Below are 27,182 nucleotides of genomic sequence, written 5' to 3'. Positions count from 1 at the left end.
AAAATGTGCAGGCTAACTTTGACTTAATTAACTATAATTCTGAAGATATTTTTTCAACTAAAGATTAGAGGCACACTCTAATTTTGCAAGTAAGATTCCTAAAATAATGTACAGGAGGCATTAAGAATTCAAAAACCAAATTTAGTCAATAAGGCAATCTGCATCCTCTTGCGATTTCTTAATTGCTCCTTTCCAAATGCCAAACTGTTTTTCCCCCTAATGATGTTACTGCTCAATGTTACTTATTAGCTAGCATCATCCACTGCAATGTGCATGTGCAATAATGTGATTTCTGAACTATAGGCATTCTTTTTAGGGCAGATTCAGAGTGGAAAACATTTTAAAGGTTTAGGAAGGCATTCATAGGTAAAGGGGGGGGGGGATAAACTTTTAACACAGTTATCCAGCAAATTGAGGGGGGCGGAGCAAGGAAATGATTTCAAAGAAGAGGACCATTTAAAAACGGCTTAAGGAGCATAGTTACCCATGACTGTAATGGTTGCTTTATGCCACTTCCTAACATTTGTAATGCAAATAATTGGTGTAAATCCAATACTGGTCCTAGAATTGCCATTCATATTAACCTTAAAGCAAAATTTCAAGGGAGAAATGGAAATGTTTGGTTTGAGAAAAATGTGAATTTCAAGCAAAGTTAAGACTAGTGAAATTTCTCAAGAGGATGGTTTCTAGCTATCCTTGTTCCTATTGCATCTTAAAGAAACATGCATTCCTTCTTTTTGAACTACTGCTATGGTTTTGTACCTATGTTTTTGCCAGATAATCCTTATAAATCTCATCACTTTGGCACTTCACTGCATCTAATGAAGGTTACTCTCAAAGCCTGCATATCCCAATCTGTTGGCCCCAACAGCAAGTCAGCCTGGTCATCACTCTAGTTCTAAGCTGGGGTGTGTGTGTGTGTGTGTGTGTGTTACAGAAAATAATACTTTTAATTTAAGACAACAATGTACAATTGTTGCAGTGTGGGGTCTTTCTGTTCAATGTCCTTTCAGTGTCAATAGTCCATTCCATTTTCCTCCCCCTAGTTTTTCATCCCTCCCTCCTAAACAGATTGTCTGCATTATTCTCTCCAGTGAACAGACTCTGGGCTTGGGGAGGGAGAATGGGGTTCCCCAGAGTTCTCCCCCCCCCCCCAAGATGATTCATACTTATACAAGCCTTAAGGTCCTCCTAAGCCAGCAGATACCTTTCTTTTAGTTGTAGATGGTAACATTTTGGCAACATAAGGACTGACAGAGTTTTGAAATTGCTATTAGTATATGCCTTCATATATATTTTTGATGCTTCTCATTGGTTTGGGACATTTAACTGCAACATGCTGTGGGGAGACACTTGCACTGCCTAATCATTCATGTGTTATTTCCATTTGCCTTTCTTTATGTTCCTCAGTAATAAAAACTATCAGCTCCATAGCTTTAAAAAGGAGGAAAACCCCATGGGACCAAAATTTTTCCACAAAGTTAAAACCTATCAATGTAGTTACAGCAGTTAGAGCAAATCATTCAAGCAATTCCAACTTCACCAAGGATCCATTACAAGAGAAAATGTTATTCACAATGGGAGAAAGAATTTCTTTTTTTTTTAAATGGAAGTAATGCAAACTGAGGCTGAAAACAAGTTGAACAAATGTCTGTTATTTTCTCACTAATATCAGGTGAGAGGGAAGTGGAAATGATGGTTTGGAAAATTACATGCAGAAAGCAGGGCTAAGAGAAAAGAGACATAACCAAATTGAAGAATGTTGGTGCTTGTTGGAGATTGCCTACAGCAGCCTGCATTAAAAGCTCTTCTTGCATCTTAGAAATTTAAGCTGGGTTATTTATTTTCAAGCCCCTGAGGCGCTGATCCTATGCACACTTACTAGGGAGTAAGTCTTGTTGAAATCAGTGAGCTGATTCCAAGTAAGTATGCAAAAGATTGGTTTCACCTTTCTCACTTTCATTAGACAATGACTGGAAGAAAACCATTGCACGAAAGAACCAATCAGCAAGTATGGGTGCATTAATATCTCCAATAAGTCTGTGTCATTCACTCTGAAACTGAATGTGGTTGGGCTTGATCATTAAGTTGCACAAATAAGCTGTAGGCACAGTAGGAGGACACAGTCCATTCATTTAGATCTTATTGTGTCACTACTGTACAATAATCAGGCCTAGATACACATTTACCGTTTTCAAGCCATTAAGTCTCTGATGCCAATACAACCACCCTTCTCAAGTTAATTTGAACGGGTCATTTATGTGGAAGTCTGGAACAGCTTAATTGTACTGCAACACTTTAAGCATAAGCCAGAATGAATGGCATCCTGTTGATGGAAACTGGAAGCTCTCACTTGGAGTGAAATGTACCAAAACAAAACTAAAAGCCAAAACAGTTTCTTCTTTCTGAGAGTATATGTATGCAGTTGTTTCATTGTTTTGTTACAAAGAGAACAATTTACTTTAAGCTCGTCCTGGGGTGCTGTAAACTGGAGGTGCTCCAATGACTTGAACAAAGCTAAAATGATTTAATGAAGCCAAGGTCTAGTTCTGTAACTTTTATATTTGCAGCTTTGCAGGTAATACTTGCCATCATCTATTGTTTGTCATAGTGCTCTCTCTTTTGTTGTTGTTTGTTGAGACCGAAGCTCATTGTCGTTGTGCTGCTAGGATCCTTCAGTCAGCTGCAATGCAAATACAATACAGATATGATTGTTTTATTTAAAGGGACTAAACAAAGTATACATCATACTGAGATGCTCCCAAACTCAGTTAAATGGTAATATCGTTGCAAACAGCAGCACATAGCATAGAACTATGCAAAAGGGATTGGTTATGAATGGGACTTTCAATCTGTTTAGACTTAGACACCATGCTTCTGTATGCATTATGTAGTTGAGATTGCTGCATTGGCTAGATGATCCTCAGGGGCCCTTTCAACTCTACAGTTCTATGATTCTAGAAAGAGAATGCTGATATATTTGTTATCACTTACTATCAACTTGCTTATGCCCCCCCCCCCAGTACTTGAATGTTTACTGTCTTTTTGCTTTCTTCCTCCCAAAATTTCTACATTGTGCAAACAGTTAAGATTTCCATGTTTACTCAGTTTTAAGCCTCACCAAAGCTGTCTTCAGACATTCAGTTTGAATGCATGAACGGTCAAATGGGAATGTGCAGGAGGATGTATGATTGATACTAGTCTGAAAGGGGCTGTCATAGTTCACACAGAGCCCTGTGGGTGAGTAAGGCAGCCCTTTTCAGACTAAGGGCAATTGGGCATGGCTGGGGAGTGTGTCCCAGACTTTAGCTTCAGTCCTTTAATTTGCTGTGTATAGTGCATGACAATTAGGCTTGCACCCCTTTGAATTCCCCTTCCACTGCCTGTTTATGGGTTTAAATTCAATTGCCCAAATACTGTATTCTTCAGGAGTACAGCATTACCATTTCAGCCTATGCTTCCAAAACATAGTTCTAATGGTAGTTGTATGGATTGCTCTTTCTAGCTTAAATATCTTAATTACAGTCATTAATCAACTTCATCAGATAATACCGCAGAGAGAGTCCATAGGTGCTTGCTTTATGAAAACCACTGCAGAGAAACTTTTGTTTTGATTGCCAGTACCAAGGATATTATGACAAGCATCTGAAGACTTGTGATAGGTGAGGTCCTGGCTGGCATTTTGGGGAACTACAAAGATCCAAGGTCAATGGAAGGAGAGCTCCTCTCTCACCCAGAAGGACTCCCATCTCTGAGGTCACTACATGGGCACCCTGCCACCCTCTGACCACTCAATGCACGGCTGAGGGTAGGAAAGGCAGCTGATTCATTTTGTGCTCAGAGTAATTATTTGCAAATTGATTTTAAAAAGAAAACATTTGAAGATATAGGGACTGTGGTACGCTCATGTTGGGTGTGTGTTCATTGGAGATCCATGTTCCCTATGATTTTAAAGTTCTTGGACAAGTCAGTACCTCACAATATTAAGCTAAGCACATGTGGATAAATCGATTTGGATTTGAAATATTGATGAAATAAAGATTTTAAATTACTTTCTTTACAGAAAGCTGTAGGTAACATTACTAGAGCGTTCTCTCTCTCTCTCTCTCTCTCTGTCCCAGGGATGGATATGGCAATCCTTTATCCAATTGGCCCCCTTGAGCACGGTAGGAGTGACAAGACACAGTGCCTCCCAATTCACCCCACACACCTCCCCCCATCCCTCACATTACCAAATTATACATGTGAGCTACACATACTGTATGAACAGTCCAACATGTGTAGACTGACTTAACAAGATTGATTTTTCAGATAAAATCCAGGAAGCCAACTCAAACACTCTTTCACTTAATTATGGGATGATCATTTGAAGAATGACCACCTGCTCCATGTCACGCAGCGATAAATTAATCACAGAGTCTTCTTCATAAACAGAATAAAACTTTTACTAGAGAAAATAAAGTTGTTCATAAACAGCATAGTTAAAGAGCATACACAGAGTGCTCAGAGCATATATCTGTCTCTTCACAGAGGCACAGTCTTAGTTGCTGATTAACTGGAGTCCTGGAGCCACTCTGTCTGGAACAACACAAACACACACACTGAGCTAGACAGACAGACAGACACTGAGGCCCACAGAGAGGCTGGCTGCTTTTATAGGGAGAATGAGTCATCACTCAAGATGGGTCACGAGTCACAGTGACTTAGCAGTTTGCTGTTAACAGTTAATAGGCTTAGGCTTGAATGATTGTGTAAGCCTTGTAGGCCTTGCCTTACTTCTTCTGCTCTCAAGAATCTTTGTCTCATGACACTCCAAACTTCCAAATGATAGTGGTTACTTTCTGTATGCATATGTACAAACACAGACAGGCAAAAACTTGCATTAAGAACCACTTTTATATGCACTTCCACAGGGAGAGGGGATAATTATAGAACAGCAAAGAATGTGAGCCCTCGAAAGAATGATTCATCTGTATTTCTTTATTTTAAAAAACCAATTTAAAATCTGAGACGATTTATATCAAACTGTCTTTCCCTGATACATGGTGTCCTCAAATGCATTATGTATTATTGAATTATGTTGTATGGTCATATATGAGATCATTTCGAGAGAGAACATAATTTCCGTCTTCTCATTGTAATGTGACTGTTCCAGTAGCAGAAGGATGTGGTTTTATTGAGGAAGGAGGATATGTAGGGACAAAAACAACATTGAAAAATTTAAAGTAGAGTGACATTTTTTCTGATTGCTTTAAAACTTTGACTCCATTGTTGTACTGACCTTTTTTTGTAATACTACTAGGATCACATCTTGCATGGGGGTTACGTTCCAGGGGGTAGCATGTAAAACCGAAATTGCTTATAGTCAGAAGGAGCCCCTGAAACCATCCTCACATGAGCAGTCTTGCCTTTAGTAGCCAGTACAAGATCTTGCAGGTCTCTCCAAGATACCACTTCCAGAGCCTAGGTGAGACCTTTGCAAAACCCAGTAAGAAAGGTAAAAGCTCTTTCCACAGTAATTCTTGCTGAGAGTGCGTAGTCCCAGTCCATTCCCTAGGGGTGGGGGAATGCTTCACATTGAGGAGAAGTGCCCTGAGGGTGGGGAGTGCCAAACCTTTCTCTGCTGCCCTGACTTCCCTGTGCCCTAAGGTGAGTTCCTGCTGAACCTTGGGCAGAATGTTGAGGTAGCAAAGGCAGCTTTCATCTTTCTTTGCAGCCTACAGTCGGGGTGCTCCTGTTTGCCCATCCCCTTTATTGAATGCTAAAGTCATTCCTCACTCACACACACACACACACACACACACACACAAAGCATGCAATTATCTGAGCTTAGCTGTGGCCTTTCACACATCTGCCTTTCACATGTAGTCTGATCCTATACATCAGTGATGGCCAAACTTGGCCCTCCAGCTGTTTTTGGACTACAACTCCCATCATCCCTAGCTAACAGGACCAGTGGTCAGGGATGATGGGAATTGTAGTCTAAAAACAGCTGGTGGCCCGAGTTTGGCCATCACTGCTATACATGTTTTCTGAGAACTAAGTCCCATGGAATTCTGATGACTTTATGCATCACCAAGCTGTCATGAACAGGGATGCAGCTCTAGGGTGCCACAAATCTTCCGTCACTGTGCATGAACTCTTAAATTCCAGTTCTCTTCTGCCTGCTGGTGTCACTCACATTATGGCAGCCTAGTCACTATGAGTCTCCTAACCCAAGGCCCCTCCCCATGCCCCTCTGAATAGCTGCATGGTTGCACATATTGGCAAACCTAAAGGCATGCAAAGCTCATTTTAAATTTAGAGTGAAATTTTATAATTATACTTTTGCAGCTGTGTTGACCTACTCTGCAAAACCCTACAAAACACATAAGGGGTCCAGCTCAGGCAAACTACCTTCATTTTCTTAAATGTATGATGCCTAGGTTAACTAGGAATAGCAACATAGTACAAGCTATTATCCTGGCCACAAGATCATCTTTAGCACATTATAGAGTTGCTTACGTCAGGATATTTTCTCCCAGTATCTTCTGTACGGAGGAAATAAATTATCAAGATTGACTGAGTGCATTCCTCTTCCAGCATCAGAGCACTGAAAACCCCTACGATGAGGAGACCCTGAATGGAAGGAGGGATGAACCAACCCTTTGCTTACAGGCTTTCTCACTCAATCCTAGCATAACTTTATTTTACAATATTACCTGGCCTTGAGAGAGCAATATGCCAAGAAAGAATATTAACTACATATACCCAGACCACTCAATGTCAGAATAATCACATTTGTATGTTAATCAGCCCTCTTAATCTATTGCTTATTTGTTTTTGTAAACAGAATAAAAAATTCCCCTTGGAAATGTAGTTTCATGATTAATATATATTTCTGGGAGTCTATTCATCTTCACTTCAAACCATCCCCTGTTCACAAACAAATAGGCTTTTGCAAGTAGTTGTGTGATCCCCTTCACTGGGGGATAAGTCAGATAATATTTTAAAGATTTCAGAATGTTCATTCTCTTTATAGGAGAGTCTGTATATTTTAGCAGAAGGAAGTATAAGAGCCAATTGACTTAGTACAGTGGAAGGTAATCTTGTGGAAGACTGATGCAAATTATTTTTCTGTCAATAGAATAAAAGAACTTTTCTGATTTTCACTGTAATGTGAAAAAGAACTAAACTCTTCCTCCTTTTATCCATCTTTGGCTGGCTCAGTGTGCATCGAGATGGGTCTTCCTTGTGTGTTCAGTGCTCCTCATGCATACAATGACATTGTTGGCATCAAAATGCCAGGTTGTATTTCCCTCTGTTTAATCCAAATTTACCCTTTCTAGGGAAAACCCCCTAAAACTGTGTACACATTACCATTTACTCTGGCTCTGGTGTGCTGCTACCATTGGTGTTTGAAGCTGTGTACACACAAATTTGTTAGTCTTCAAGGTGCCACAATGTACTTTCTTTTTGCTGCAACAGACTAACAGAGCTACCCTCTGTAAGTTGCTGATAAACTGTCCTTTGTTTAAATCGGAGCTATTGCATGAACCACAATTGTGGATTATGAGCTATGTTGGGACCAGATGGGAAGCCCATGGGGACCAGAATGAGCTTTCAGGCTGCTAGTTAGATTTCCTGAATCTAGGACTTCAAACAAACTTAACATTTAATGCAGCACTTATCAAACATGTTGATGTGAGGCCTACCTATAAACTTAGTATTTTGAGACCCATCTGTGACTTAACTTTACCTTACCATCCCTACTTCTCCCTTCTACTTTCCTGCTCTACAACAGAAAATGCAAGAATATTACATCAATAGTTAACAAGTGTATATTGTATGGGCATATGCTGGCAGTATATATTCAAACAGAATTTAAGCAAGACACAGAGGGAGAGAGTGATCCTGAATTTTAAAGGGGCTACAGAACAGTATTGTTACACTGTTGGCTTGGTGAAACAGCCCCTGGAAATGGAGGAGGGCATTTAAAAAACCTCCCAGTTGTGCAACCCACCCAGAAATACAATGGCATACCCTCGAACATTTCTCTAATGAAAATAGGGACATCCCATTCCATAATGATAATTTTACTGTTTATACTCCACACATCTTATTGGGTTGCCCCAGCCACTCAGGGCAGCTTCCAACATATATAAAAACATAATAAAACATTAAACATTTTTTAAAAAACCTTCCTTATACAGGATTGACTTCAGACGGCTTGGGGGTCAGATAACTCCATACCCTCCAACATTTCTCCAATGAAAATAGGGACATCCTTAGGAAAAGTGTGACATTCCAAGATCAAATCAGAAACCGGGATAGTTTCTCTAAATCAGGGACATCCCTGGACTTGGAGGGTCCGCGATGGGTCACACCAATGGGCTGTGCCTCACAATTACTAATTTAAGGCACATAATCTGATTCATAGCAAATGGGCACAAAACAATAATTTACCAAGGCACGATAATAATTAGTATTTTGGTGTTCTTGATGTTGCCATATGTCATAATGAATGCATTTTTGTCTAGGTTGTTTTACCCTTTTCTGCTATAAATGGTTAAGTCCTTGCCTAAGGTCTCCTAAATAACAGACTAGCAGGCTTGTGTTGTAATCATATTGAAAAAATAAGAACTGAATAATATTTTAAAACAATCTGCACACTGTCCTTAACGTTGCTAAATATAATTTTCAGCATCCGTAATCTTTAGAGAAAAGTAAACCTGCCATAAAAATGATAAATTGCATAGTCTTCATTTTTAAAAAATAATCCTCTTTAAACAGTTGATTTTCTTTTAATTATGTTAATCCTTATTAAGAGACTATAATTCTGCTGGTAATGCACAGAAAAGCTGCATAGTAGACAAATGCATAGAAAAGCTTGCAGCTAGCATTAAAGTGGAAATATTATGCAAATACATGACAGTAGGGTACTTTCTTTGCTTTACTAATCTTTATTTATTTGAACAGAATCAGAATGCATATTAATTAGCCTGTATCTATTCTTTTTTTAGGTCCTGAAGAAACAGAATTCAAGTGTCCCCTGAATCATATTAAATGTATTGGCACCAACAGATGTATTCACTTGTCTCTACTCTGCAATGGCGTGTATGACTGTCCTGATGGATATGATGAAGGCGTACATTGTCGGGGTAAGTGAATTTGATGATGGTTTGAAACATCCCACTTTCAGGAGTTTAGGGGTCATAGTGGTTGAGTTTGTGTATTATTTTTAACTTTTAGATTTACTCTTGTGGATACATTAAATGCAAGTTTCACCACTTCTATGCTTAATCAGAACCTTTTAGCTTTCTAACAGCTTTATTGAACTTTAGCTGGATTGGGGCTGTTCTTTGCTTTCTTCCCCCGTCTTCCAAGGAAATGTTATAAAACGTGATGGGGCTTGTGGGCAGAGGGGCATCTGGGGTTGTACAAAATTCTTCCGATTCTGAAAGTTCCCTCCTCTCAGTTCTATCGCTACCACTTATAAACTGTCCTCATCGTCACACACCATGACATATTGCCAGAATATGAATGGCTAGGAAACACCCCTTTTGTAGCCACAGTTAAATAAAATGAGTGCACCCAACTTTGCCTTTCCAACATCATCTTCTCTGACTCCCCTCTGTGTGCTTGTCATCCATGCTACTTTTGGTATCTCGCCTTCATTCATCAACCCACTTCCATCTTCTCTAAACCCACTTCAGGGCATAGGAGTCAGCTCCTAAACACCAAGGTCCTTTTGCCCCTTCATAAAATATTTGAAGCCTGCCCCCCACAAGTTGAAGGGCATTCAAATGGTGTGCATGCATCACCTCTTGTGATCAATTATGCAGGGTGGGGCTTACCTAACCCCCAAATATTTATTTAAGTTGGTACCCCTGCTTCAGAGCCAGACTAGATTCAATTTAGCAGTGGTTCCATATCCACCTTGGTATTCCTCGTGATTCTTCACTAATCATTTGTCTGGTTTCTACGTTCTGGCTTACCCTGAGATGTATATTTAATGTGTATACATGTTCATCTGGCTTACCTTGAGCAAATATTTGGTAGTAGTCATAACTGCAAAGCCATAGCAGACTTACTATTGCTTCCACATTTAGGGATTTGATTGATGTGCGATATCAGATAATGCTTTGTGTTGGCATTCACATGTTCACACATAAAGTATGTAAGGTTTTTAATGTTATTCTCTGCCCTACACTGTTTTGGTGGTCAAAGTGGGAAATGGTTCAGTAGACCAAATCATTTTGTATTTCTGAGAATTTGAATCTTTAATTAACTATTAAGAATGGCATTAAGAAAACGTCAGCATTTTATGATATAAAGTGCTATTCAAACAGTTGTCAAAAGAAAAGAATTCATTTAATTTGGCAGTTTTTAAAGTGCAATTTGTCTTAGCCCTCAACACGAATTATGCTCCTGGGATCCCTTCCCCCGTATATGTTTGTTAAAACTGCTAAATGAGTGAATAAGCCTAATTAGTAACATTGCAAGGTTATAAATCAGCTCATTAAAATGGTAGCTGTTCTTATTTATGTACAAATACTGAAGCATCACAAGCATTAGATCTATTTATTTTATTTTAATATTTATAGATTGTGTTCTCTGCCAAAAGAGTGGCACTCAAAATCTGTACAACTTGAATAAAAATACAGGGTTGTCACTCTATTGATTGCTTCCATTGTTAGGTACTTGGCAAATCCAATACAACTATTCTGATTTAAAGAAATCATTTTTTAAAAAAGTGTGCAATTCGTTATGCAACGTGTATATTTCAGAACAAAATTCTGAAATTGCTTTATGAATGCTGATTTCAAGGGAAATAAGTGTTTGTAAAATTTAAATAAAACATTTAAAAGCCTAATTTATAAATTCAGAATGTATAACTGCAATCAGGGTGAATCACTATGTAGTGGCCCATGGAATGATGTTCTTGATTTGATTGCTTTCTTTTATTTATTGTGGTCTTTATGGGTTTTCGTCCTCTTTTGTATCTGCAAAAGAAAATATGAATTATTAAAATATGGAGGCATTTCAAAAGTGAATATTCAGTGTAAAACATCAAAAGTTTGTGCGTCTGCAAAAATTGTGCTGTTGCCCATTCCGAAAACCTTCAGGCTATAATTTATTATACCAGCCACAGTGCTGCCATTCCTCTACCTCAGGACTCAGCTACACAGCTGCAAACAAAACGTTTTAAGTGTGTTGTAAAGTGCAATATACAAATGTGACACTAAGTGGTGATAGTGAGCTATGCCAAATTCAATATATTTTTCAAAAGCATTTTCACAGCATTTTTTATATGTGTGTAGATTCCACCTCTGTGTCAGTAAAAGCTGTTTGCATAGTGCAACGGCATGGAATAGGGGCAGCACTCCACTTGTATTGCAACTGCATTGATGTCTGTGTCTGGTGCTCTGCTGACCCTACCAGTAACAAAAGAAGCTTAACATTGTAACCTGTTCTCAGCTGGCACAACATGTACAGTATGTGCATGAGAATATAGGATTAGGTCGCCTGGCTTTGAAGTTCTTTTTTCAAATTTAAAGCTTTCATTGCAAAATATTTGAATTACTTGGTAACTTGGGACCATTTGTAGATCCTAGAGAAGCACGGGTTAGTTGTCAATTTGGATTCATGTCTGAACAGCCCTCTATGGATGACAACTTATGCTACTAGGATGCCATTTGTGGTTTCTTCTGGGGCAACCCTGCAAAGTATGTTAGTGTTATTTCCACTTTGCAGATGGAAATTAAGACTGAAATGTTGTAATGTAGTCTGGTACTGGTACCAGAAGAAGTGCCATGCGAACCAAATTCAGATTCACATGACTGCTTAATTGAAAACAGTGCTGATCAGTAATTCACAACTGATATGCATAGCAGAGAATTTAATAAGGGGTACAGGAAGCTAAGAGCTCATTCAAGCGACAGATAATGGCTTTTGTTTGTCGCTTTAAAAGCTTAGAGTCATGGAGATAAATGCTACTGTAGGACCTAGGGAGTAGATGGATTAAAAGTCAAACACATGAAAAGGAGTATACATTAAAGGGATAGCTGTTGCCTTATTCTTACATCTTTTTGTTTTATGACATGAAATAATATATACATCAAGCATGTATCTTCATGCTCAGTTTGACACTAAATATCCTGTACAAGTATAAGCCCTAATTTGTTTTCAGATACCCCTCTACAGTGGTAGATTTGCTAGAAAAGATCTGTGATAAGGACAAGCTTTGCTTGTGATGACTAAGAAACACAAAAACGATTTTAATCAAAGATAGAATGTTGGTGGAATATTTTTTGCTTCCAAACTCAAGGCAACACCTTCCAAGTACTGAAGGAGTCTCTGCTTGTTAACTGTCTTGTGCAGTGAACCTGGCCTGTATTGTTACACACCAATATCAATCTCTGCCAAGCGGTAGCAAGATGTAAGGGGCAGGGCCGTCTTAAGCATATCCGGCGCCGTGGTGCAAAGATCCCTCCAGCGCCCCCCCAGCAACTCCAAAACAAGGGAGGGGGGGTGGAAATTGTCCTCTGCCTCCCCCACCACCCCAATCTCTGGCGTGGTAGCGATCAAGCAGGAAAACGTGCTGGTGGACATGCTCTCTGGTGTCGGTGCACCGAAGAAGGCAGCCCGGGAAGGATGCACACCGCCTTTCACCAGGAGGCAGAAGGAGGACAACGACCAGGAGCAGGGTTGATGCAGAGGCTTGGGAAGAAAGCTGCATGCCTGCCAGCCATATAGTTGGCGGGGCGCAGCTGGTGGGCATGCAGGGAAAGGGGAGGCTGTCGGCAAAGCAGCGCAGCTCCCCACTCACTAGGGCGCCCCTGAGAGGCCAGCGCCCTGGCGCAATGAACCACTAAGACCAATGGGAAAGACGGCTCTGGTAAGGGGGGTTCCGGATGCTCACTCAGGGTTATGTTTCTTTGGGGAAATCAAGGTACAGCAGGGACTAGCGTCTTTCAGAATTATGGTTCATTTTACACATATTTACACCTAAGGCCTAAAATGGAGTGGGTGCAAAACATTATACCCAAGAGCGTCCCTCATTGCTCCTCTCATAGCCCCAGCCACCCCGGGTTCTCAGAGCATTGAGTTCTCCCTACTTCCTCCGTCTTGTTCCCAGAATGCCTTGCCAAAAAACCTCAGTGTAAAAGAACACCCTCTTTTCCTGCAGTGACATCACACCCCCTTGTTACCCTGGCAACCTCCCCCTTTGTTGTATGATGCTGAATGTCAGGGTAATGACTCTGCTATCACTTGACTTTGTTATGGGATGGCACTTCTCGTAAGTCCAGCTCCTGAGGAAGCTGGCTTGACTTCAAACCTCACATTTACCAATTTGAGAAATTATGGGGAGAAGCTGGCACCCAGGACTTTTAGGGGATTATTGCCTCATACAATCCCATAACAATATGCTGTGGGAGTAAGTCAACTAACTTTTCTCAGAGCAGACCTATTAAAATTAGTGGTCTTAACTCATTCATTTCAATGAATGCAATGAACATTTGCCTAACAAAGGTTCACCTAGTGCCTTTATTGTTGTTGTTGTTGTTGTTGCTACTACTACTTATATACCACCTTATACCCACAGGTCTCAGGGCGGTTCACAGGATAAAACACATTTAGGTGCCAGGAAAAACGTTCCTCTTTAACCAGGCCTCTGGCTGATTGACATCCAATGCCCTTTTAAAATGTGTTGGGGGTGTTATTGGGTTGTTTTTGTTTTTATTTGGATTATGTATTTTATGTTTTTATATTATAATTTTATCTTGTGAACCACCCTAAGACCTGTGGGTGTAGGGAGGTATAAAGATTTCATAAATACAGTGGTACCTCAGGTTACAAACTAAATTCATTCCAGAGGTCCGTTCTTAACCCGAAACCATTCTTAACCTGAGGTGCGCTTTCGCTAATGGGGCCTCCCACTGCTGCCGCTGTGCGATTTTTGTTCTCATCCTGGGGCAAAGTTTGCAACCCGGAGCAACTACTTCTGGGTTAGCGGAGTTCATAACCCGAAGCGTTTGTAACCCAAGATACCACTGTAAAATAAAATAAATAAAACAAATGTGTCTGCTCTGAGTAAACCTTAGTTGAATACCACCCCAGTGATCTGATTACTTATTTTTAGGTTTCTTACACAAAGGACTGAATGTAACTCCTTATTTCCATTAAATATAGGAAAGATGTCAAACTGCTTAGTCTCTGGGAGGAAGGAAATGTGGGTGGGTGCTAAGAATAAAATAAATACATAAACAAAATAAACTGAATCCAATGTATTTCTGCAATTTGCTTGCAGAAACCTTGTTATAAAAGTTTAGATAAGCATTCTTGTAACTTATGTACCTTTTAAATATGAGGGTTTTTGTCTTGTGGGAGATGGAGGGGATTTGATTAATTTTCTTGAGAATTTTGTATCAAGTATTTAAATGATTGAATGGATTTTTACAGTGGGGAGAATACTACTGTTGTGTTAATTCATTGCATTAACATTTTAAATGGGACATACACAAGACAGAGTGCTTTTCAGTGCAAGGTTACATTATGCTTGTATCTGAAGCATAAAAAGGTAATGCATATGAACACTGAATGAAACAGGTGATGGCACTGCTATTTCTTTACTGTCAGCTTATAGATACATGCAATTGTCTTTTGTTCTTGGTGAGCAAACTGCATAAATTCTTTTCTTCATGGTAGCAGAGAATAAAAATGGTTTTATCATGTTTGATTGTTTTACATTATGAGCTTCAATGTCTTTCAAAGCTGATTCTTGATGCTTGGTTATCTGAAATAATATGTACAGTATATGGGAACAAGTCTGAGGAGCACGATAAACAATGCATATTGTTTATAAGATACCAATGACTTGCTCATTTTTGCATTGTATTTTGAAAAATATATTAGTTCTTCATCTTACACAGCAGATGAGGAGATGATGAGCCAAGCCAAATAATTCTTCTTTTATTTTTAAAGATAGCAACTCTTTTTCCTAGCTCCTTCAGTGTAACAGTTTTAAAACTATTTTGGACACAATGGCCTGGGAATGACCACTGTTTTGTGGCCACAATGCAAATAAAAATGCATGCTTTGTATTGGCTTTCTTGAAGCTCTTCCTATCTTGAGCTGTTGTATATAGTCTTAAGAGTGTACTGACTGGAGCCAGGTACAGATGTGAGGCATAAGTGATGGGATGAACTAGGATCACATTATATTTATAATGTCTGCAGGGGAAAGGAGAAGAGCAGGAAGCTAATGTGACTTTAACTGTGGCTGACCCAAACCCTGCCCATTCCAAGAGGCATGAAGATAAGGCAAAGCCCCAAAGCCTGGCCCCACCTTATGTTGAGTAGGGAGGCCCCACAACAGATCTGGACAGATGTGGCAAATGAGCCTTGATAATGTTCCATATCCAGGCTGATGACCCCACAACTCAGAGCAGCTGGCCTCTAGACATGCCCTTCACCTTAAAATGTGACCAAGAGTGCTCATTTCACCTAACTTTAAGCATTACCACACTTCCATGCCACAGGAGTGGGGCCACCCTCCATTTAGAGTTCCCTCAGGGGACATGGCCAAAGCATATAAAGCCTGCAAACATATCCCTAGATGTAGGTGCTGGAGTGGATCTGCAAGCCAAACAGCCATTCGCAGTCCAGCTGCAACAGTGCTCCCAGAAATAGCATTGTGCAGCTGACAGGAGCCGACTTGACATAGAAATTGAGGTTCAACTTCATAGAAGAAGACATCTCAAGTTAGATCAGAGGACAGCAAAAGGCAGGGAGGGAAGGAACAACGTACCTAAAATGGTAAGGTAGAAAAGTGGTAGGGACCACCTGGAAATATTAAGGAAGAGTGTGTACACAGAATATACAATGTTATTTTAGAGCTGTTTACAAAAAATGCATATATTCACAAAGAGATAGTAAAGAGGAGTCCAATTTCCATCATGCATGCATTCATGGTTTCAATGTCTGCTTGCCAAAGGCAAATAACAAATTCAATTCTTGCTTTGCTGAAGGGGTAGCAGAAAATGTTTCAGGAAAGCTATTTCCAGTGAATTAATGTTTTCTTATAATCAGGTGCAAAAACCATTTCTAGGAGTTCATACGTTTAAATAGTTGTAAGTGTCGTCTTCTATATTACTGTTCCACCAAACTGTGGGAGAATCTTCTCTCAAGAGGGCAGTTCAGATGTGTTAGATATTTTAGTTTCAGCATATAGATAATGTTATTTTCCCCAGAACACCACTTCAAATATGAATGTTGGGAGTCATATACAAAAGGTATTCACAGTGGGATTTTTGACTTCGTATTGAAGAACCTTGGGCTACACCATATCACACAAACTACTTTACAAAGTCGACTCAGTTTCAAACATTATTTGCCATGCAGCACAGGGGACTGCGGTTTGAGAAATAGAAGCCCAAAAATTTCTTTTTCTGAAGCAGTACTTTGGCTCCCAGCCAAGACCTTTAGTTGCCTTTGTCTTCTCATTCCTCTGGCAAACAATCCAAAATGTGAGAAACAAACCCATAGAATACTACTTGATATTAGCTGTTGTGGCTCAGCATTGACTGCTGGCTTCTAAGACACACTTCAAAGGTTTGGAGGAAATTGCTATAAGCTCAGGGTGAAATAAAGATACATGTGGACTTTGAAGGAAGTAAAAAAAACAAAAACAAAAAAGAAGACGCTAATGACTTTAAAGGACCTGTCAAGGAGCACGGTAGGAAGAAGCTATTCTTGTCCTGAGGGAGATTGTCAGAAGTTTGGTCAGTGTTCTTTAAAATGTTAATGGGGAGAAAAGAGAGAGCCTCAAGAGGCTCAAAGGTTTTAAACAAAGTTCAGAAGGTATCTAAGATGATTGTAACTGCCAGTGTCCAAACCTTTTAAAAATTTAATTCATTACAAGTAGTGCAAAACTCTCAGAAACCTAGCTCACAAAAGTTGCCTCTCATCTCTGAGTGAAGCTGAATTCACTGCAAACCAAGAAGTAAGAGAATAAACACAGACTGGAGATCCCAGAGGAATGTGAACCTGGCAAAAAAGAACAATATTGCTAGAAGGAATCACAGAATTCTCGATTAACAACAACACAGACTCTGCCCCAATTGTCTTATTATGAATACATGTGTATTCTCTGGTACTTTATACTGCGAAAGTTCTGCTACAAAATAAACTTTCAAAAGAGAAATGTACTGGAGGGCCGGAGGCCTGGTCTTCTCTACTTTGGCTTTCAGCAGTAAGAGGAAGGAAATAACAACAGATGGCTTCAGAAATGATTTATGCGCCCTGTGTTTACATCATCTGAATTTTAGAAGACCAATAGTTATGTTAACTTCAAATGTGTAACAAAAATTGTTATAATTCAGTGTTGCATGGACCCTTACAGAAAAGTGTTGTGAGTCTTAGCCAAATCCTTTTGAGCTTCCTTGAAATTCCTAAGATAGATGTGATGCTGGAGGTACATTTCCAAGTGTTCTGCCTCCCCCCCCCCACCCCCAAGTTACATTTAGGGCCGCTTACAACCATTTACAAAGAGTCACAAATTTAACCCTTCACTTCTGCATTGCAATCCTAATCCACATTTCCTCCCCTCTCTAGAGCTGTAGAGAGAGAACATGGGTGACTGTATGTTTTCCCTCAACAACTCATTTCATTTCTTGTTGCTGAGGTGCTCCGACTGGCTGACCCTTAACTTCTTGACTTAGTTTAGCTTTTCTCATCAGGTGGCTGTGCAAAGTGGAAGTAATTGACCAGCACAAGTAACTGGCTGACAAGCACAACGTGGCAATGAACTACCAGGCCCAATTCAAGGTGGTAGCCTACAAAGTCCTAAATGGTGCTAGCCTACAAAGCCTTAAATGAGTGCATTCCGCAGCATCAACCATTTGGACCCTGAGATTGGCGGTGAGGCCTTCTTGGTGGTGCTACCACTGGGGGTTGTCTAGTTAGTGCTGCCCAGTGACAGAGTCTTTTTCATCAGTGGTTCCCACTTGTAGAATGCAGATCTTCCAAGTGTCCCTATTTTCTAGAGACAGTCCCGGATTTACAGAAGCCATCACGGTTTTTTATTTGATCCCGCAATGTCCGCTTTACCTTAGGATGCCCCTATTTTCATCAGAGAAATGTTGGAGAGTATGGAGGATGACCCCCCTCCCCCGAGCCAAGGAGATAGGTAACTATATAACCTGTAGAAAACATCTGAAGGCAGCCCTGTATAGGGAAGTTTTTTCATGTTTAATTTTTTAAAATATGTTTTCATATCTGTTGGAAGCCGGCCAAAGTAGGTAGGGCAATGCAGTCAGATGGGTAGAGTTTATTATTATTATTATTATTATTATTGAATAAGATGTCCCTAATTTCATCAGAGAAATACTGGAAGGTATGAGAATGTGCTTCCTGGTGAGGTTCACACTGTTGACTTTTGGGGAGGATTTAAAAGAATTGCTGTTAACCCAGGAATTTATCCCTTTTTGTATGGCAAGTATGCATAAATATGCCCTGTACTTTAAGATATGAAAAGTTTTAAAACAGAAATTAGTGCAACTATATGAATCTGAAATAATTAACCACATTGTGTAGCGCTGTGTAGAAGTCCACTGTGTTCTGTGTGTATACACATAATGTAAAAACAAGACAGTGCCTAGTAATATATTTTAATCATTAAATATTTGGTGGTTATAAAAGACTGTAGAATGGCTTGTTCAATAATTCAAATGGCTTTAGCTCCAAATTGTTAATCACAACTACAGTCAATTTTACGCAGCTGAAGCAAATAACCCTCTCAATTGGAAATGATATTACACACTTTCAACCAAAATTAAAGCATTGCATTTCAAGCCTTGGCATCTGTCTTGGCTACGTCACTATAACATATAAATTATTATTATTATTATTCATGTGCTGACTCAAAATCCTTCTAAACATCATATAGTCTGACACACACCCTTCCCCATAGAACAGGATCAAATGATTTGACTTCACATTTTGGGATGCTTTGTTCAGCCAGATAATTTTACCATTATGAACCTCAACATTTCAGATGAAGCTACACATCAATATTTAAGTCAATTTATGCCTCTCTGAATAGGTATTTATTTAAATAATAGTGAATTCTTCTCACCATGCCAATATTCCTTAGAGGGAGAGGAAGCCTTATTTTTTAATTTCAGGAAATGTCATATATCATTAAACTATTAAGACAACATTATTCAGTGGGGAAAATGAATATGTGACTTCATACCTACATGTAGGACAACTTCGATGGAACTAAATTTTTCCATTCCTTTGATGTGACCCCTTGGTCACCGAAGCCTTACTACTGAGATATTGAATCCATGACGGAGTTTGTCCATATGTTATTATAGGCAAGCATAATCCAGTGTGTCAATATTGGAGTGAATGGGATTTAGCCTATCTTCCAGTCAATGAGAAAGGCAGTCATGGATCTGGAGATTTAACAAAAAGTCATATTGTGAACCAAAAGGTCTATTTTGACCTGCTAAGTGCTTAATAACTTCTGGGGTTTTCAAAGCCCTGGGAAATCAGATTTCTTGACTCTCTTGTGGTCTGAAGTCCTGTGCTGATTTTAGTAGATCACATAATAAGTTGTGTAGCTCTGCTAAAGAATATGTTTTTTTGTTCTTAGATCTAATTTCACAAGAACCGAAAGCAAATATATTCAGCAACATCAATTCAACAACTTGAAAACCAGCCAAAATATCATCTGTGAAATAGCTATAATGTGACATTTCAAATACATTCACACACACAAAAGAGCAAGTTAAAAGGTCGTGTTCAGTTATAGGAATTAAGTTTGATTTGGTTATGTGTGGGTTTGATTTGAACTTTCTGAGCCCATTCCAAATTGGGTCTGGATTCCTCTAGACTTTTAATGACCCAAAATACTTCTCCTGCTACATTTCGCTGCTGCTACCTATTCCCTTTCCTTGACTCAAATTTACATGGATTGGAGGGGGGTGGTATTCACAGCTGCTTTGTTTATGCTCTATACTACCAGAACTATGTACGGATTTCTTAGTAGTCATGGACATGAATGCAGTGTGTATGTTGTGAGCCACTCTGAGATCTACGAATGGAGGGCAGCATTCAAATTTAATAAACAACATTCAAAGCTAGCAACTCTTTTCTACCACTGTACTGCCAGCTTTGGGGTGGCTGTGGGACAGAGGCTTAGGTCTCTTGGCCCTGGCATGCTCCTGGTAGCATCATTGGATGTGTGCTAGGGCCTAAACTTCAAATAGGCATAAATTAAATTATTGAGGGTGGAAGTCACTATTGTGACCAGTAGCCACTAACAGCCTTATCCTCCAAGAATTTGTCTAATTTTCCTTTTAAGTTGGTGGCCACCACTGCCTCTTATAGGAATGAGTTCCATAGTTTAACTATGCACTGTGCAAATAAATACTTTCTTTTATCCATCTTAAATCATCCAACATTCGGCTTCATTGGATGTCCATGAATTCTAGGCTGGATCTACACCGATCTGGAAAACACTGTAAAAAAAGTAGTATAGCTCTCAATACAATTTTACATTGATGACTAGTCACTTTTCTACAGCGCCCTCTGGTGTCACATTTTTATAACACATTCTTAACGCTTTAACTGACCAGTGTAGATTCGTCCCTAGGGTAATGAGAGGAGAAAACCTTTTCTCTATCCACTTTATATATGTCATGCATAATTTTATTAATTTCTATCATGTCACCTGCTAATCATAACTTCTTTGAACTAAAAAGTCCCAAATGGTGAAACCTTTCCCATATAGGGGAGTTGACTCATGCCCTTGATCATTTTTGTTATCTTTCTCTGAACCTTTTTCAACTCTATACTATCCTCTTTGAGGTGAGGTGACCAGAACCGTACACATTTTTCCAAATGCAGTCGCACTACAAATTTGTATAATGACATTACGATAGTGGCAGTTTTATTTTCAATTCCTTTGATGTTAAAATAGACACATTGATGTGGTCCAAAATTTAATTGTGAATATTTTTTCTTGCTGTAGATTTTAGGAGCATGCATACAGCTTGGGTTCATAAAGCACAATGCAATTTGTGCCTGTGTGTGTGTTGGACAGCTGCCCAGGAAACTTGCTTGAAGAGCAGCGTAGAAATTTGTATAAATAAAAAGATAAATCCCTCGCTGTGCGTTCCACTATTCTCAGAAGGGAATTGGGCCTTTTCTCTTGCAGCACCCAAAATATGGAACTCTATCACTAGAGAGGTATGCTTCAATTCCTCTCTTTTAAGCTTCAGGCATGATGCTATGCTCCTTCTATTCACCAAGCTTTTAGGTGGCTTAATGTTTTATCTTTCTCCTTTTAATTTTGTTTCAACCTATGCTCATAGGATATAGTGCTGTTATGTGCGTCCCACTCTCCAAGGTAGATCTGCACATATCCCAGGTTTGGTTTTCCAGAAATGAAGGTTCCAGAGACTTCACACATATACAGGCTGAGCATAGGATGGAAGGGCATTAACACCCCAAAATATATTGTTCATCTATTAGGTTGGTTGTAGAGGTCCTGCTCCCCACAAAAAAAATCATAGCTCTGGCTTTAGCATACAAAGTAAGCTCAGTCTTTGTGTCTTTACAGTTCCCAGCTACTGATGAGATCAAGCATGTCTGGTGCCTAAGCAATTGTTCTCATACTTGCTAGCATGTCCTGGCCTCCAGCCAGGTAATAGAAGCATCACTAGGTAGTTGTTACTATGGCAACAAAAGTGATTGGCCAACTCTTTAGCCATGTAAAAGTGGTACCTCAGGTTAAGAACAGTTTCAGGTTAAGAACAGACCTCCAGAACGAATTAAGTTCTTAACCCGAGGTACCACTGTACATACAAACCATACCCTCCCCACTCCTATAAGAGTACTGTTTTGTTTTTTAATAATTTTGTTTTTTATTATTTTTGTTAGTTGTTTTAGTCAGTTTTAGTAACCTGTAAGCCACTTTGAATTTATGTATAAATGTATATATAAATGTATTTATTTTATTTATTTTAAGTGAAAGTAAATACAGGAAACTACATAAAGCAAACAACTGCTTTGAGGAGCTAGATCTAATCTTGCTTTAGTCTTCTCAAGACAGTATGTGCCCCCCTCTGTGCTTCACAAAAAACCAGGATGGCAAACTCACGGGTCTCCAAATATTGTTGGATTACAACTCCCATCTTGCCTGACCATTTGCTGTAATGACTGGGGTTAGTAAGAGTTGGAGGCAAAAAAAACATCTCCAGGGTCACAGGGAGCTAATTGGAGTGCATCCATATAGCAATTTCCTCATATTTAAAAGTTCAGATTCTGACAGACCAGTTTAATCAGAGGTATTGACTAACAAGCATGAAGACATTTCAGTGCTTAATGTGTCCTCTATACTTTCACTCTGAAGATATGTATCATAATGAATGCTGAAATAACTTCCAGAATGAATTACGATGCCTAAAATATCAATCTTCTTACCTGTTTTATACACACAAACACACACAGAGAAAAGAAAATGATTCACTATTATCTTTCATTGCCACACAAGGACAAAATCTAGTGTGAAAATGATCTGTAAAAGTGATAACCAAGATTATTAGTGAGACAACATGATAAAGAATCTGAGTAAAATTTGTAGATTGTACACAAAGCTGGAAGGGAGAAGAAAGGAGGAAATGTGCGAAGAAATTTTAGCTTGTGTAGCTAATAATAGTAGAGTTAGATTTAGCCTACAATCTTAAATCATTTATCTAGGAATAAATTCCATTGCATACAGTTGTATATGCAAGTAAACATGCATATGATTGCACTGTTATCCCCTGAAATTGGTTCCTGCAGATGAAGCTGATTTTCAGGGATCTCTTACTGACAACCCCTGAAGCTATTCTCAAGTGGCTTTCATGCAGTTAATTTGAAAGGGTAAATTCACCAGATTATAAGAAGCATTCATTTGGGAAATCCTGCATAATATATATAAGGATACAAGGGGAAAGTAACATTTTAAGCTTTCATCTGTAGGGTTAGCAATAGAAATCTTGCCTTCTGTGTCCATTGGTTTGCTGCTGGTTCATAAAATACAGCATGCAGGTGGATGCACCTTAATTTTCTTTCTGCATTTATTCGAGTTAATTTCTCTCCTGGCTTTCCATCTGCATCAAGGTTGGAAAAAACCTGACCCTTCATAAAGTGTTCAACTCCATCAGCTCCAGTCATCGTGATGGTGGATCCCAGCTAAAGCCACTGGTTTTGAATCTGTAAGGCTGTAGTCTACCGTAGAAGGAACTGCTGAAGTAGACAGGCCAGTTTAATTTAACAAAGAATTTAGCGTGGCTGTAGCTGGGTCTATTAAGCACCCTATTCACATGTCTAAAGAGTTGGCCATAGAGAAAATAGAGGGGGTAGCTTTTCTCGCTCTCTCACCTGGCTGGTTTCAGTGTCATCCTAGGGGTAGGAGAACAATAGATCTTGAGCTAGCCTTAGCTTGGGCTGAAACTGAAAAGGGACACAGGCTTGACTTGCTCTACGTGCTAAATCCCAAGCTATGGCTTTGGGGACCTCTCTAGAAACCTGATGGGAGAGCAACAAATGTTGAACTATTAATGCTTTGAGCCCTTCTATCCTAAGCTCAGGTTGTATACATGTGTAAATAAAACTATATATTCTAAAGACAACACTGTTCCCATTGACTTTCATTCCATGGAAACCAAACTCTGAGTAAGCACTGGCACCCCTGGAGTATCACACCACTTGGATATTGTTGTGTGTGCAACCAGGGCTGGTCCAGGATGTTTTGGCACCCTAGACAATACTGAAAATGCCACTGTATGCATGCACACCACTGCTGGCGGCCAGCATAGCTTCTGCCTGAGGCAGGCCAAGGGGTATAAGAAAGTTGGCAGGCATGCCGGCTGGCAGGCAAATCTGCCACCTGAGACAGCCACCTCACCCTGTCTCATAGGTGTCCCGGCCCTGCGAACAACAGTAGGTCACCACAAGGCTGCTGCATATGATGTGGGTGAGTGATCTCTATGGGACAACAGCGGGTAATCTCTGCTGTACTATAGAACAAAGAACATTTTAAGGTTTCCCAGGTCCGTCAGCCCCACCTGCTTCCATCCCACTGCAATTTGGCTTCTAAAAACACAATGCAAATGGGTGGGAGGGGAACGTCATCAATTATGGATGGTTTGCCGGCTGGAAATAACAGCAGCAGCAAATGCTAATCCTGTTCGCTGGATTGACTTCCATTCCAGACACATGTTGAATAAGCAAACAGTGGCCATTTCCCTGACATCCCAACTTCTCCTACTCATGGACCCTTCTGACTTGCAGTATTGGGACAGTTAACTAGATTTGCTTTGGAATTTGAATTATCTCAATTGTTATTTTAATGTATCACGGTACACGAGAACTGAGTTAAAAAGACCAGGGACTCTTTTCTTTGTTGCTGCCTTTTGGGGTGGGGTGACCATACTGGTGCCCAATTCCCTATGTGTGGGTGCTGTGGTTTGGGCTATTTCACTATGCACACAGGAACACTATAATTTGTTCTTAGTATATAAGAGTCCCAAACATTTTGGGCCCAGTGGCACATCTCAAAATCTAAGAAACTCTTGTGGGCACCAAAAAAATGCACATTTCACAAAAGAAGCAGCTGAAGATACTCAATTAAAAAATTCCTTCCAGTAGCACCTTAGAGGCCACCTAAGTTTGTTATTGGAATCTGAAGAAGTGTGCATGCACATGAAAGCGCATACCAATAACGAACTTAGTTAGTTTCTAAGGTGCTACTGGAAGGAATTTTTTTATTTTGTTTCGACTATGGCAGATCAACACGGCTGCCTACCTGTAACTGATGATACTCAGTCTTACAGATGCATTCCCCACCAGTGGGCAAAACACTGATAGCACCCTTAAGGAAATAAAACAAGAGAAAAGCAGTCACTCCCCCAAGGCATCATTGAAAACATTTTTTTAAAAAATAATAATTGGGAGGGATAGAGGAAGTGTGTTAGGGTTTTGTGATGTCCATGGGTGCTTTATTGGACTCCAAGGTTATATCATAGCGGATATCGGAATATCACTTGCCAGATAGTTATCAGAAACTTAATCTTAATGGTTTATCTAGCATTATTTAAATGTTGCATGCTCCTTTTCCATTATTATTCCTTACATAACCCTCATATTAAGGCAACTTTAAAGGTACTTTTTAATTATTAGCACACAACCCAGCATAATTCATTGCTGTTGACAGTACAGCTCTTTTTTTATTTATAAGTTGGTTTAAATATTTTATATCTTCAGAGGTAGGCACCACATGACCTGCAACAAGTTTGATTGCCATTTTCTACTTTTTATGAATCTGTGCATCCCTCAGGACTGCAGTTAACTGCAGTCTTTTGTACACTTACCTAGGAGTAAGTCTCAATGAACACAGAGGATCCTTTTCTGAGTAAAGATGCATAGGATTTGGCTGCATACCTGCTATTCTTATGAAGTCAACTTAAAATATAACATCAAGGTGACTATGAAATTGACATAAATTGCTGTTGCTGCAAATAAGTAACAGCACAACCCTAGGCATTTCTAATTGGAAATACTTACGTTGAATTTGATTTACTCTCCCAGGTAAATCTGCATAATGCTAGCTTAACTTTTTAGTTGGTGTCTCAACAAGATTACATATAAAGGAAGAGAAAATAAATGCAAGTTTTCTTTCTTTCAGACCTTCTAGATCTAGCATTCCTATAGTTCTCAGAAACCTATTTATTTATAACCAAACTTAAAACCTTAAATAGTGCTAGATGTGACCTAATTCCATCCATAGCCAGCATTTAAGCCCCCTTCAACCCAAGTATAACCAGGCAATAATTATACAGTCTGGTTCATATAGGAACAAACAACAACAAAGAAACATCTGAACTTGTGACCTAGTAATCAAAGAATTTATCAGGAAAGTCAGATGGTGTTTGAACAGCAGCAATTAATCAGTCTTAAAGTTTTACATATGGCAACTGCTGTACTAGAGACATTGATATACCGTAATTGTAATGAAATTGTCATGGCAGTCCACACACTTTACTGCTTCAGATTCACCCACCCCAGTGCAACCTATTCTGCATCACACTGCAACTCCACATTGAACCCCCTCTCACAAAATACCCCAGCCCCACCCTGCAGCACACTGAATGTCCCCCCAGGAGGTTTGCCAGAAGGGTGGTGGACGTTCTCTTAGTATTTTATATCATAATAACCCCGCAAGGTAGGCAATGTGGAGAGATGGTGATTGTGGCAATGTATCAGTATGAGATGCTTACCATAGATTTAACCGTTTGTCAAACTACTTGAGGGGACCACACTCAACCACACCTGTATGCCACACTGCAAACCTGCCCCTATCCCATGCTACAAGCTGCCAAATAACCAGTGACACAGTGAAAGATCTACACAAACCTCCCCACGCAGGCTCTGCTTCACATCACCACAAATACTCCATACCCCACCTCGTACCCAGCCCTGCACATCCCACCCTCAAATCCCACCCAATGAACTCCATATACACACCCCACATTGAAACCCCAGACTATGCCCCCACCAAACCCCACCCCACAGTTCTCACACACACTGCTCCACACTGAAACACACATACACCCCTTGCCCCAAATTGAACCCCCACCTCACAAACCCCAGACTGAAAAATACTTAATCCCTTTCCACATACCCTGCCACACACTAAACAACCACCACCCCACCTCCTCTGAGGTTCACTAAGTGAATAGTGTTTATTCTCTTCTACTGATGTAAGTCAATGCACAAGAGGATGCCTTTAGCAAAATAATAAAGCTCAGGTGCTTCATAAGACAATATAGGAACAGGATAACATGGGGAATCTTTGCTGGTCTCTGGCACATTTACCTATCTGTCTTTGGGCCTGAAACACCATGGAAAAAGGCAGGTGCACAGAGGGTAAGTTGTAAGCAAACACGGTTTGTGGCACTGAACACATCACTGCTCACAGCTTCATGGGGCATGCCTGTTACAGCATCAGCCTTAGTTTCCGATTTCTGGCTTTGTGGAACCTAAGCCATTATGAGCCTTAATGGCCGCTCACCCTCTTTACTGGGTGGGTGATGGTTACGGCATATCCCTGGCTCCTAGCTGCCATCCCTGGGTGGTCAGAGC

General features: G+C 39.8%; 1 protein-coding gene across 3 annotated transcripts in view; it reads left to right on the top strand.

Moving 5' to 3' along the window:
* The window catches only part of LRP1B (LDL receptor related protein 1B), a 776,343-nt gene that overhangs the window by 340,218 nt on the left and 408,943 nt on the right, over positions 1 to 27,182 (top strand). For all 3 annotated transcript variants that reach the window (XM_081004634.1, XM_081004635.1, XM_081004633.1), the window contains one exon: positions 9,003 to 9,140. In XM_081004634.1, coding sequence (XP_080860760.1) covers positions 9,003 to 9,140 — 138 coding nt within the window. The remainder of the gene's footprint in view (positions 1 to 9,002; positions 9,141 to 27,182) is intronic.

The sequence above is a fragment of the Podarcis pityusensis genome, assembly GCF_964106645.2.
Source record: "Podarcis pityusensis genome assembly, chromosome: 1".
Classification (NCBI taxonomy): Eukaryota; Metazoa; Chordata; class Lepidosauria; order Squamata; family Lacertidae; genus Podarcis; species Podarcis pityusensis.
Note: the sequence above shows the minus strand (reverse complement) of the source record. Positions and strands in the feature narration are given on the sequence as shown.